The 12,638-nt window shown below is 39.4% G+C and overlaps 1 protein-coding gene across 2 annotated transcripts in view; it reads left to right on the top strand.

Annotated features, from left to right (window-relative positions):
- The first annotated feature begins 11,970 nt into the window (after positions 1 to 11,970).
- The window catches only part of KEA3 (K+ efflux antiporter 3), a 92,642-nt gene continuing 91,974 nt past the window's right edge, over positions 11,971 to 12,638 (top strand). The window contains exon 1 of one of the 2 annotated variants that reach the window (XM_077358700.1): positions 11,971 to 12,508. In XM_077358700.1, coding sequence (XP_077214815.1) covers positions 12,485 to 12,508 — 24 coding nt within the window. In that variant the 5' untranslated portion in view covers positions 11,971 to 12,484. The remainder of the gene's footprint in view (positions 12,509 to 12,638) is intronic. The other variant, XM_077358699.1, reaches the window with a different exon arrangement.

Raw genomic sequence — 12,638 nt, forward strand, 5'->3', positions numbered from 1 at the left:
AAGACCAGGTTCTGTCACAATCATCTCCCCCTCTTTTTCGTTGGTAACACTTCTGACCTTCATCTCCTTCCCTTCAATTCACCTGTGATTCCAATTTCTAACTTGAATATTGAAGTATCATAATTTCGGTACTACTAACATCTTTTTTGTGAGTACAAGTTGCTTACAGGAATAACTCTATCACTCCTAGATCGTGTAAAAAGGATTTCAACATCATCAAATTGGCGCCATCCGTGGGACCACCATGACGAATTCGAGATCAAAAACTTTGAAATCCGTCGCAGCTAACCCACAGGGCAAAGGAGTAATGACTAAGAGTCACGCCCATGCTACAATCCCTGAGAATCAAGTTCCAGAGGAAATGCCGAATAACGAGGATACTACTCTAGTCACTATGACCATGTTCAACCAACTTGCATCGCAAGTGGCGAACGTTTCGGTCGCCCTTCAAGAAATATTGAGAAGTTTCGCGCCCCCCCCCCTCGCACCGATAGTTCAAAACGTCAATATTCCTCCACTAATCGCGGAAGTGCGAAATCCGCATTTAGAAGAAGAACAAGACGAATAGCCTGAGGGCAGAAACCCTCGCAGTCGAAGGCCAGTAAATCACCGACCTTCTGCTTCGATTACTAGTCCCAGGCCGAATCATGGAAACAGGGAGGTGAACGACCGACGAGCACCTGGATTGACTTTTAGGCCTATTCCAACCTAGAACAATAACGTCCCCCAAAGGGTTGGTAGCCCATGAAATCCGAACCAAGGGCAGGACAAGCCGCATCACAATTTGAGAGATGGAATTAATGCGCCTGATTCGGGACTCCTTGCCGAACTTCAACGGCAAGTCAGGGAGATGCAACGCCATATTAAGAAACCTTAGGAACCAGATCTCCTAACTGAATGGGAGAATGAAATACAGTCACCGTTCGTAGAGGCCATAGCATAGGCTCAATTGATACTAAATTTCAACCTACCGAGACTTGATCTCTACGATGGTATAACGGATCCATTGGAATATCTTCAATCTTATAAGAGGGCAATGGAATTTAAAGGTGCTAACGACATAACTATGTGCCACGCCTTCTCTTCATATTTGAAAAGAGGAGAGAATAGTTGGTATGGTAACCTTAAACCTAACTCCATATCCTCTTTTCAAGAGCTAGGTAGGGAATTTGTAACCTCCTTCGCCAATAGTCAGCCACAGAAAAAACTTGTCGACGTGCTCCTCGCTCTCCGTCAAGGAAAGGAAGAAACCTTACCATCTTTTATAGGTCGATTTAGGGATGAATTATCACAAATCAAAGACCCTAATCATGAGATGGTTAGAGCAGTGATGAAATCGGCTGTCCACGACAGGGACCTCAAGGTAGCCCTGAATATCGACCCTCCTCGAGATCTCCAGGAACTAATGGGGGTAGCAGACAAATATGTCAACAATGAAGAATCTTTCGCCATGGAAAGAGAATTAGAACTTGCCAAAGTTCCGGAGAAGCGGAAGGAGGAGGCTCGTTCGAATAATTGTCAGGCTAAACCTCCTCGATCCGATAATCGACAGTCACAATCTGGTAACCAAGCTCCCTCGCAACAATTCGAAAGGTACAACTACACTCCTTTAAATACATCCATAGCAAATATCCTTTATGAAATTCGAGGAAAGTAGGATCTCCAATAGCCACCAAAGATAAAAGGTACCGGTCGAAAGCGTAATACCAGTAAATATTGCCATTTTCACAGCAACCAGGGTCACACAACAGATGATTGTTATAATGTGAAGAATGAAATCGAAAGGTTGGTAGGGCTCGGGTGTGTCGATAAATACTTGTTGAATGCGAAGAATAATAGAACTTCCCAAAAATCTGAGGTCCCAAAGACGCCCGGTCCTTCTAATCCGACCCAATCGATTGTCGGGATTGACCAAACTAGACAGATTTTTGAGGTTAGACAACTCCCGGACATAAGGACCGACTATCCACTCAGAATTGCAGGAAGCATCGATGTAATCGCTGGAGGACTGGCCTCAGGAGGATCAACAATTTCCGGGCAGAAGGCGTATGCCGCCCAAATTCATGCGGTGGAGGCTCCAGCAAAGAAGTTGCGATCGGATTCTACTATCGCGAGGAACAAATAGTCTTTTTCAAAAAAGACTACGACGATGTTCACCTCCCTCATGATGATGCGATCGTTGTCCGCCTCATTATCGCCAATTTCAATGTGAGTAAAGTAATGATAGACACTGGTAGCTCTGTCAATATTTTATATTACAATGCTTTTAAAGAGATGCACCTAGGATTGGATAGGCTTACACCAGTAGAATGGTCAATCTATGAATTTTCTGGTGGATCGATTCGTATCGAAGGAAGGATAGACCTACCTGTCACGTTCGGTACCGAACCTCGCCAGAAAACCATCATGCAAACTTTTCTTGTTGTTAACTATTTGGGAGATAAAGGCCATGTTGGCACAAACATTCTTATAGTGAGATCTTGTCTTAACTCCTTGTGAGGTTTCACCTATGATTTGAGTAGAAGGGTGACTAGACATGATTCTACTATGTTTAGGAAGACCTTCTACTTCAAGTTCTTCTATAGGTTGACCTTCTAAATCAAGATTTTCTAAGGGTTGGACAATGGACTCTACTTGACTATGAGGCTCTAGAAGATTGACACCATCATCATCTTCATTAATGACTTTAAGAGGTTCAAATGACTCGTCAAATTTGACATGCACAGATTCTTCCACAATTTGAGTTCTTTTGTTGTAGACTCTATAGGCTTTACTATGGGTTGAAGAGCCTAAGAAGATACCTTCATCGGATTTTGAATCAAACTTGTGCAATGTGTCTTTCATGTTTAATATAAAATATTTACAACCGAAAACTTTGAAATAGCTAACTTTGGGGGGTGTTCCACACCATAGTTCATAAGGTGTTTTGTTAAGGTGAGGTCTAATGAGCACTCTATTTAAAAGATAGCAAGCCGTGTGAACGGCTTCCGCTCAAAAGTTTCTTGGAACATTATGCTCATTTAACATGGTTCTAGCCATTTCAATAATTGATCTATTTTTCCTTTCAACTACCCCATTTTGTTGGGGAGTTCTTGGAGCCGAGAAATTGTGCTTGATTCCATTTTCATTACAAAAGGTATCAAACTCAATGTTCTCAAACTCAGTTCCATGATCACTTCTAATTTTATTTATGAAAACCCCTCGTTCATTTTGAATTCGCTTGCACAAGTTGACAAATTTCTTGAAGGTTTCATCTTTACTAGTTAAGAACAACACCCAAGTGAACCTAGAGTAGTCATCAACAATCACATAAACATATCTACTGCCTCCTCTACTACGAGTCTTCATGGGACCAAATAGGTCCATGTGAAGGAGTTGTAGTGGACAAGAGGTAGATAATACACTTATGGGTTTAAAAGAGTCTTTAGCATGTTTTTCTTGAATGCAAGCACTACAAACTTTATCTCTAATGTATTTGAGTTTATGTAACTCTCTCACAAGATTTTTTGAAGATAATCTTGAAATCAAATCCATATGAGCATGACCAAGTCTTCTATGCCATAACCAAGGGTTATCATCCATGGCGGAGAGACATTGGATGTTTTGATTTTCAAGGTCTTCTAATGCTAATGAATACATATTGCCATCTCTAAATGCAACAAATTCAACTTCATTATTTTTAGCCTTCAAAATCTTACATCTATCTTTTTCAAAAAGAACTTTGTGACCAAGATCACATAGTTGACTAATGCTTATCAAATTAAATGAAAGACCATCAACGAGCAAAATATGTTCAACTAAAATGTCCTTAATTTTAATGGTACCTTCACCGATGATTTTGCTTCTTGTATCATCCCCAAATGTGACATTTCCTTGATGACTCACGGTGACACATGCGAACTTGGTTACGTCTCCCGTCATGTGCCTTGAGCAACCGCTATCCAAGAACCACTTATCCTTTGAGGGTTTTCCTTTCAAGCACACCTACAAGAATCAAAACTCATGTTGAAGTTTTAGGTACCCACTTTTTCTTGGGTCCTTCAAGGTTAGCAACATCATAAAGCTCATCTTTTTTAACTCACATAAATTTAGATGCTCTTGATTTTTTAACATTGCATGCAAACCTTAAGTGTCCTATTCTACCACAATAGTGACATGTAGGAATAAACGCACTAGTGTTAGCATGGATGTGAGAGGAATTCATCATAAACTTATTTTTGAATGAGGCTTTTCCTTTAGAAAGGGGTTGGTAACCAAGACCATTTTTTTCTAGAGAGACAAGCTTATTTTCAAGAATTTCATCTAGTTTGTTTTTGCCACATGAGAATTTTTTAAATGTTAAATCAAGTTCTTTGCATTTCAAAACAAGTTTCTCATTTTTCTCTTTCAAGCTTTTGTTTTCAAAGATTAATTTGTCTACTTCTTCATTCAAAGCTTTGTTTTTCAAAATCAATTTTTCACTTGTATTGATTTGTAAATCGAATTCCTTTTTCAAGATCCCAAAATCCCTAGTTATATCTTGTAAGGACTTTTTCATTGTTTTGTTTTTGGCAAGTTGTAAATCCAAATTTTCATGAAGTTTTTCACAAGCAAATATTAGTTCATCATTAGAGAATTCATGAGATATATCATCAACATCATTTACCTCGGATACGGAGATATCTTGTGTCACATCGGCGAGTCCCATGAAGCAAAGGTCATCTTCATCCTTTCCATTGGATTCATTTCCGGATGAAGCACTCCCTTCATCCCACGCCGCCGCGTATAAGGCCTTTTTGCCATTTCTTCTATTCTTTTTATCCTTGTCATTGTTGTTGATGAGTGGGCAATTTGGCCTTATATGACCAACCTTGTTGCATTTATAACATCTCATTTCCTCTTTGCTTGAAGGTCTATTTCTTCCTTGGCTAGAGTTGCCTCCTTTCTTGAACTTGAGAAATTTCTTGAATCTCTTGGTGAAGAGAGCAAAATCATCTTGTGTGTCTTCTTCACTCTCTTCCTCTTCACTCTCAACTCTTGCTTTAAAAAGCTATTCCTTTCCTTTTTGTATCTTCCTTTTATTTGTTTAAGGTTTCTCTTCCTTTTAAAACCATTTTAAAAGTTATTAAGGATCCTATTAAGTCTTCTAAGCCCATTTTTGATACGTCTTTTGCTTCTTCAATGGCGGTGACCTTGGGATCCCAATCTTTAGGTAATGACCTAAGTATTTTGGTAACTAAGTCCTTGCTAGACAATTGTTTACCTAATGATCTTAACCCATTTGTTATGTTTGTGAACTTAGTATGCATTTCGGCAATGGTATCATTAGGGTCCATCATGAATAGTTCATATTCTCTAAAGAGAAGATTCATCTTGGACTCTTTTACTTGATTTGTCCCTTCATGAGCTATCTCTAGCATATCCCAAATCTCCTTAGCGATTTCAAGAGTAGAAACTCGATTGAACTCCTCGGGAGATAAGGAACAAATCAAGGCGTTCATTGCTTTTGCATTGATAGTGGACTCTTTTCTTCCATTTTCATCCCATAGTTCCATATCAACACTAGGTTCATTATATCCACTTTGGATACTTCTCCAAACATCAAAATCTAAAGATTTCAAAAACACTTTCATTATAGCTTTATAATATGGATAGTTTGAGCCATTGAAGAAGGGAGGTCTAGTAGTGGATTGCCCCTCATTGCTATGAGAAAAGGTTGCCATTTGGATCTTTCCCTTGTAGGTTTTCAAAGAGAAATCCTATGTAAGAGCCTATGCTCTGATACCAAGTGAAATTCCACTTAGCAACCCAAGAGGGGGTGAATTGGGTTTCTTTTCAAATTTTAAGGATTTTGAAAACTTAGATTGCACTAGTTTTAGATTGAATAGAAACTCAAATATAGTTTTTAAAACAATAGTAAAAAGCTTACCACAAGAGAGGAGGTGAAGAGACAATGAAGCTTTGACACAATAATTTTTATAGTGGTTCGGTCTTGGCTCAATACCTACTCCACTCTTCTCAAGATACTCTTCTTGAGGATTTCACTATCTTCTCCAAGGAACTTAAATACGGCGTTCCTTCCACCTTGTACAAATCGAGCTTCACGCTCCAAGGGTCTTCTACGGCGCCCTTTGTGCCAAATACAAAGAAGATGAAATGAAAAGGCTTACTTGCCTCTAGATAGGCTAATTTAAAGTAAAGCTCACTCACTCTCACAAGAACAAATGAAAGTCCTAAAGTCTCTCAAGAATAATCTAAAGAAAATGGCACAAGAGAGAGATGGAGAGTGAAGATCTTCAAGAGAAGGAGAATGAATGTCTTTTAGTGCTCTTGAAATCTTTGTAAACTCATTAGGTAATGTTCCAAGAGTCCCTAGGTTCATATATATAGAGGGGAGAAAAATACACAATTTTTTTCGCTCTCCAACGGTCTTCTCGGACTCCGGGCTCGGAGCTCCGAGTCTATTTTTTTTTAACCTGGAACAATTCTCGGAGCTCCGAGAATATTCTCGGAGTTCCGAGAAGCCTACGACAACAGACTTTTTCCTTATATTTTGGCTGTTTTTCGTTTGGGCTTTTGGAACTTTGATTTATCAAGATAATTAAAATGTCATGAGGGTCCAACAATGTTGGGACACCACTATGATCATTCACAAACCCATTAAGTTCTAATTAGATTGATTTAAATCTCCTTTGTGCCATAGACCTAGATTAAACATGAAGGACCATTTACATTCTAAATTTACTTGGTCTTCAATCTTGTTGGCACCTTGTAGAGGCCTTGACATGTCTTCACTCAGCTCCACTGATGCTTGAGCCAAGTTTGAACTTGAGTTGATTTACCATTCTTGTTAGGCTAGAGTTCAACCTTGTCTTTGAATACCTTTGAGATGGTGATGCCTTCTTTATGCCTTTGATTTCATTTTGAGCTTGAATGATTTGCCATTTATCATGCACTCTTGAGGATGCTATGCTGTAAACATTATAACTTTGCCAATGGAAATCATTAGTGTAAAAAGCCTTTATTTTATAACAAATTGAGTTTGCTAATCATCAAAACATTTTAATAGTAGTACTTCTTGAACCCTTGGGCTAACAATGGGGCTTTCTCTCTCTTAGTAGATTTCCTCTTCTTGCTAGACTTTACCGGAGCCTGTGGCTCACTAGTGCTAACCTCATCTCTAGTTTCTTCGGGCGAATAAGCCCTGGGGGGAGATTCAGAGTTCTACATGTGAGCCACACTCCCTGAGGGATTTTGTGAATCACTAGCATCAGACATCTCTAGAATCAAGACGTAAAAATGAAAAGAGAGGAGAAACTCACCAGCCTTTGAATAAACGGACGAATAAAATCTCTCCTGAAGTAGGAAGAGATGCCTTCGCACCACCCTTGGATAAAAACCACCAGATGAAATCGTCTTCAGGAGAAAGTAAAAAAGTAAAAAGCCTTATAAATAGGTTAAAACCACTGGGCGGGAAAAACCAAGGTTACCATTCGAAAGGAGACACGTGACACACCCCTAAACGATGATGTTTCACTTCCCCCATCATTGCGCCAAAAAAGGTGACGGTTACCATTATGAAAGAAAATGCCATTTCCCAAGACGATAACCGTCATAAGGAAAATGATCACATGACTCGGTATCGACCTTACACTCTCACAAAGTGATTCCTATCGCCACCGACAAGTTGTAAAATAAAAAAAAGAAAAGCCAAGCAACCCATCCACAGGTATGAGTAAAGTAAAAGATTCTATTGATTCGATTAACTGATTACATATCAAGGGTTTCTTAGCCAAAAGCATAAAAGCAAAAAAAGATTATGACCAGCAAAATAGTGGAGAAGATCACTTGAATTCCCGCGCCACCACCAAAAAGAGGCTGCCCCGAATCTTCAGAAAAGTGCAAAGAACAATGTTCTCACCTCCTCGACAATGAGACCAGAATCCAGGGGCACTAAAGGCCATCACTCGGTCGGGATAGCCTCAGAAGGAGTTCCCGAGGGGCCGGCGACCCCAGAGAGACTCGCAAGGCGGGCGTGCAGCACCGCGTTCTCCTCCTCTAGTAGTAGGGCCACCTTCATCTTTGGGTCGCACACCTCTTCCGCTAGTTCTATGAACCGGCTGGTGAATGCTATGCTCCTATCTTTGGCCCGCCTTGTCGAGCGCCGATAGTTGCGAGCGAACAACCACATTCCTTTTAAGTCGGACATCTCGCACTAAGCATCCGACTGGGCTGGAGAGGGAGGTGCAACTTTTTTCGGCCTCTTTCTGGCCGCTGGCAATGTAGGAGAAGAAGGCACAACGGTCTCCTCTTTCGTCTCTTCTTGCTTTGCCACCCCCTTTCCGGTGGAGGCTCTCCTGGTTCTTTTTGCAACCGGCTCCACTGGTGACTCCAATGGTGGCAGAGGGACAATCCCCGCCTCCGGCATGGCATCGACGTCAACGACCTGGGCCTCGAAGAGCCTGGGAACGGAAAGATCCAAATCTTGATTTTCTGCCATGGAGTTCTTGAGCAAAACAGTTGAAGTAAAAAATAGAAGAGAGAAAAAGGGGGGAGAAAGCAAGTCCCTGTCAAAAAGATTTGGTGGTTGAAAAGAGAAAGAAAAACCCCTATAAATAGAATTCCAAACGGGGTGATAAGGCCATCAAGTACCATAAGGCGCCTTTTGCGTTTCTTCTAGCCTCCTTGTCACGTGGCACGATTTCACTTGTCCAAAGAAACAACGTCCATTATGAAGAGACCCTTTCCTATCACGTCATTATGATAGACACCGTCATCAAGGGTGATTTGACGTTTCCCCATAATGAATAGCGATAAATGAGAGAATTGAATGAATCAGACTCGGTTTCACCTAGCCGAGTGTTGAAGATCGGTTTTAGCCGCTTGATCGTATCACTATCGGTACCGAACAAACTCCTTACAGAGCAAAGGTAATCTCCAAACTACTTCCTCGACCCAAACATGGCTCAAGGAAGTGGGGGGCAATATGTTGGGGGTAAAATCGGCATTAACAGTGGATGAACGACACGTGGCATCTCCGAATGATTAGGAACTGACCTATAGGAAGGATAACACAATTTTATCCTCTCCTTATAATTAGCAACGACCATATTCGGAAAATTGCCCCTCTAAGAGGGTAACACGCCCTAAGGCGGTGGCTTTCTAAGAAAAGGAGACCCATTATTAGTAACTTACTTGTATAGAAAAACAAGATATCTATTGAAAATAGATATTAACTTATCTCCTGGGGAAGTCAACCAATTAGGAAAGACTCCTAAAATAGTAAGATTCTAATAATCATGGACTATATTCTCTATAAAAGGGATCATAATATTCATAATGGAACCACATTAGACTTGATCCTCAATAAAGGGGTACGTAGGCAACCTGGGAAGACCAGGTTCAGTCACAATCATCTCCCCCTCTTCTTCGTTGGTAACACTTCTGAACTTCATCTCCTTCCCTTCAATTCACCTGTGATTATGATTTGTAGCTTGAATATTGAAGTATCATAATGTCGGTACTACTAACATCTTTTTGTGAGTACAAGTTGCTTACAGGAATAACTCTATCACTCATAGATCGTGTAGAGCGGATTTCGGCTTCATCAGAATGTTTAAACTCTAATTGCATTATAATGTATATTTAAACAAGGGTTAGCAAATGTGCATGATTAGAATGTCTAAACCTTAGCTTTTATTGATATACCTCTTTGAACAAGGGTTAGACTAATTAGTACTTAATTAAATGGATTAATTTTCAATCTTCCCTTAATTAAGCCTAAAATTTCTAATTAACCAATTCACCTCCCCCCGCTCTTCGGTTATCACACCTGTATTTCAGAAAATCAAATTTCAAATGCAGGGAGTCGACTGATCCTACTCCAGTCAACTGGCCAGTAATGGTTTTTCACATCTTGTTGAAACAATATGTGGAAACCAGTCAATCGGACCCCCTACTCAACTAGACCCCTTTGTACATTATTTTTAAAATACCCTAAAAGTAGCCTTCGACCAGTTGACCAGACCCCCCCAGTCCACTGGCCCTGGCTAAAAATATAGTCGTTGGGGCTCAAACGGCTAGTTAATTTTTTGACCGTTTTAAATATTTTCTTACATAAATTATCCCCAAACAGTCATGAATGAATGAGGACTATAAATATGACATTTAATACTTCATTTACAACTTTTGATTATTTTGGAAATCAAGATTTACACTTAAACCTTCACATCTTGCAAGTTTTCAACAAACTTCTTCAACAACTTTTGAATTTGTATTTACCACTTGTGAAGAAGATCTACATAGGCTCTATTGTATTCATTATTGGAGAGTTATTGCGATCGTTATTGTTGTACAAAGCCTTCATGAGGCTAAAGAAAGTTCTTCTTCCTTCAAGATTGTAAGAGGGTCTTCGATTGGTCTGTTAAGAAAGGAGAATAAAACTTGTAAGAAGGTTCTTTGATCCGTCTCGTTAAGAAATGAGTACCACATGGTGGAAGCCCCAAGAAGATTTTTTGGGAGAGTGGATGTATGTCTTGGTGTTGGATCCAAGGACCGAACCACTTTTAAATCTTGATGTTCATCTTCTTGCCTCTCAACCTCCTTATCCTACTTGCAAATTGGTAACATCCTTACTTTACTTTACTTTCAAGTTCTAAAAGTAACAAGGGTTAGCTGTTTTAATTGCTTTAAATTTTGATAAACCCAATTCACCCCCCTCTTGGGTTGCCTAGTGGGATTTTACTTATCTGTTGCTATCGGCCTAGCCCACCTGTACGAGGCCCGGAATTTATCACAACGCGCTTTTTTAGCGTTAGAAACGACAAACCCCATCACAACCAACGGCGGTCCTACGCTTTCAGTTCAATGGATGACACCTACTGAGTGGCAAGAGAGACCAGCACAAGAGTTGTGCTATAATTGTAACAAGAAATTTGTTCCAAGGCATCGATGCAAGAAGTTGTTTTTAATAGAGTCCTATTATAAAGAAGACTATCTCAGTTTTATTAAAAATCAATTTCCGAAGTGTGCCCTTGAGGACAAGGGGGAAATGATATTTTACGTGCAGGTTAGTTGAAGTCCATTAGTCTAGGGATCTTATCTTTAGTTGAAGTTTCTTTTATCCCCTTAGTGTTAATTTTATGAGGAATCTTATCTCTTAGGTGTTGGTTACACTGAAGTCCTATCATTTAGGTGTTATTATAGTAGAGTTCTTATCTTTGTGAAATTTTGGTTGGAGTGGGAGATTGTTGCTTGTAATTTTTATTTAAGGAGTTGAAGGAAATAATAAAGGTGTCCTGAATTTTATCATACACGATTGTGTAACACTGGGAGGCCTTGAGTTCCCTCGAAGCAACTCACATTCTTTTCCTTGTTTATCACCAATGCAAAGTGCAAGAACAACCTGTCATACCATGATATGATGTGCTTAATCTAGAGTGATGTTATTTCAAATTGAACATCCCCCGTAAGTTAAAATTGAATAGGGTTGGTTCACCTTATTATCTTATGCGTATAAAAATGTATAAATATTAAAAAATATTTTCCTTTCCAAACTTTTCCAAAAAAAATCCTCCAATCCAAACATGACCTTGGAGAAGGTTGTCTTTTTTAACGTGGACATGATCGTAAATGTTGTTCTTTGCAAAGTCTTAGATTTGAATAGAATTAATAATTGTCAATAGTCAGCATGGCTTATACACATTAGTATTTTTCCATATCAGGGTTATCTATTTAAAAAATAACTAAAAAGAATTAGCATGCTTTATCAAGGTTACATTATTTAGTTCATTTTATCCAGATCACATTTGCAACTTAAATCAACCTTTCACTCACTTATGAAACGCCCACATTATTCTCAATAAAAGCACGTTTTTAATCTCAGTCCTTCACGGAAGACGAAAAATTCGCACCCCCGTGTAAGATAATTCGCACCTAATATAACGCTTTTTGACGTCAAATAACATTACCAGTCGTGCGATTTAGCTTCCAGGAGCTGCGAATTTATCATGACACAGTCCTCCACGAAATGTAAATCTTTCTCTAGAATCCGCCCCGCGCGCAGTGCGCACTCCCTTCACTTCCTTTCAAAACAGCCAATTTCTAGTGTACGTTGAGCCCTTCACAGTCTCTCGTCCCCAATCCATTTCCCTCCACAGACTCTGAATACAAGAAAAAGGCCAAAAAAAAAAAATTAATAATAAAAAAAAATCTCCCCTTTATTTCTTTTACGTTTACTCGTTTTCCTTCAAAAAAATCTCCTTTCCCCATCTCTCATTTCCCTATCCCGCTCTCGTATATTTTTGCCTTTTTTTTTAGTTTAAAGCTTATCTATACTCGGCTAGGGTTTTTTTTTTGTTGTTGTAACGAACAGATGCTTTCGAACTTTCTCTGTCATGAAATCTCGGACTTCCGTGGAGAGATTTCTCGCTTCCATTTCTTTCACTAGATTTGAATTTCAGTCGGAAATTTTCTCTCCTGATTGAAAGTTTTCGCGACTAAATCGATGGCTAATTCCCTAGGTTATAAGGTAATTTCTCAATTCATAGATTTCTATGTTGATTTGTTCTGTTTTATCTCTGGTTTAATTGCTTGGATTCGCTTCACATGAAGGAAACTCAGTTCATTCAGCGCTTTATATTGATTTTTTTTTCTTTTCT

This window comes from Tasmannia lanceolata, unplaced genomic scaffold (assembly GCF_043159265.1).
Source record: "Tasmannia lanceolata isolate RefF3 unplaced genomic scaffold, GAP_Taslan_0.1 ptg000018l, whole genome shotgun sequence".
Lineage (NCBI taxonomy): Eukaryota > Viridiplantae > Streptophyta > Magnoliopsida > Canellales > Winteraceae > Tasmannia > Tasmannia lanceolata.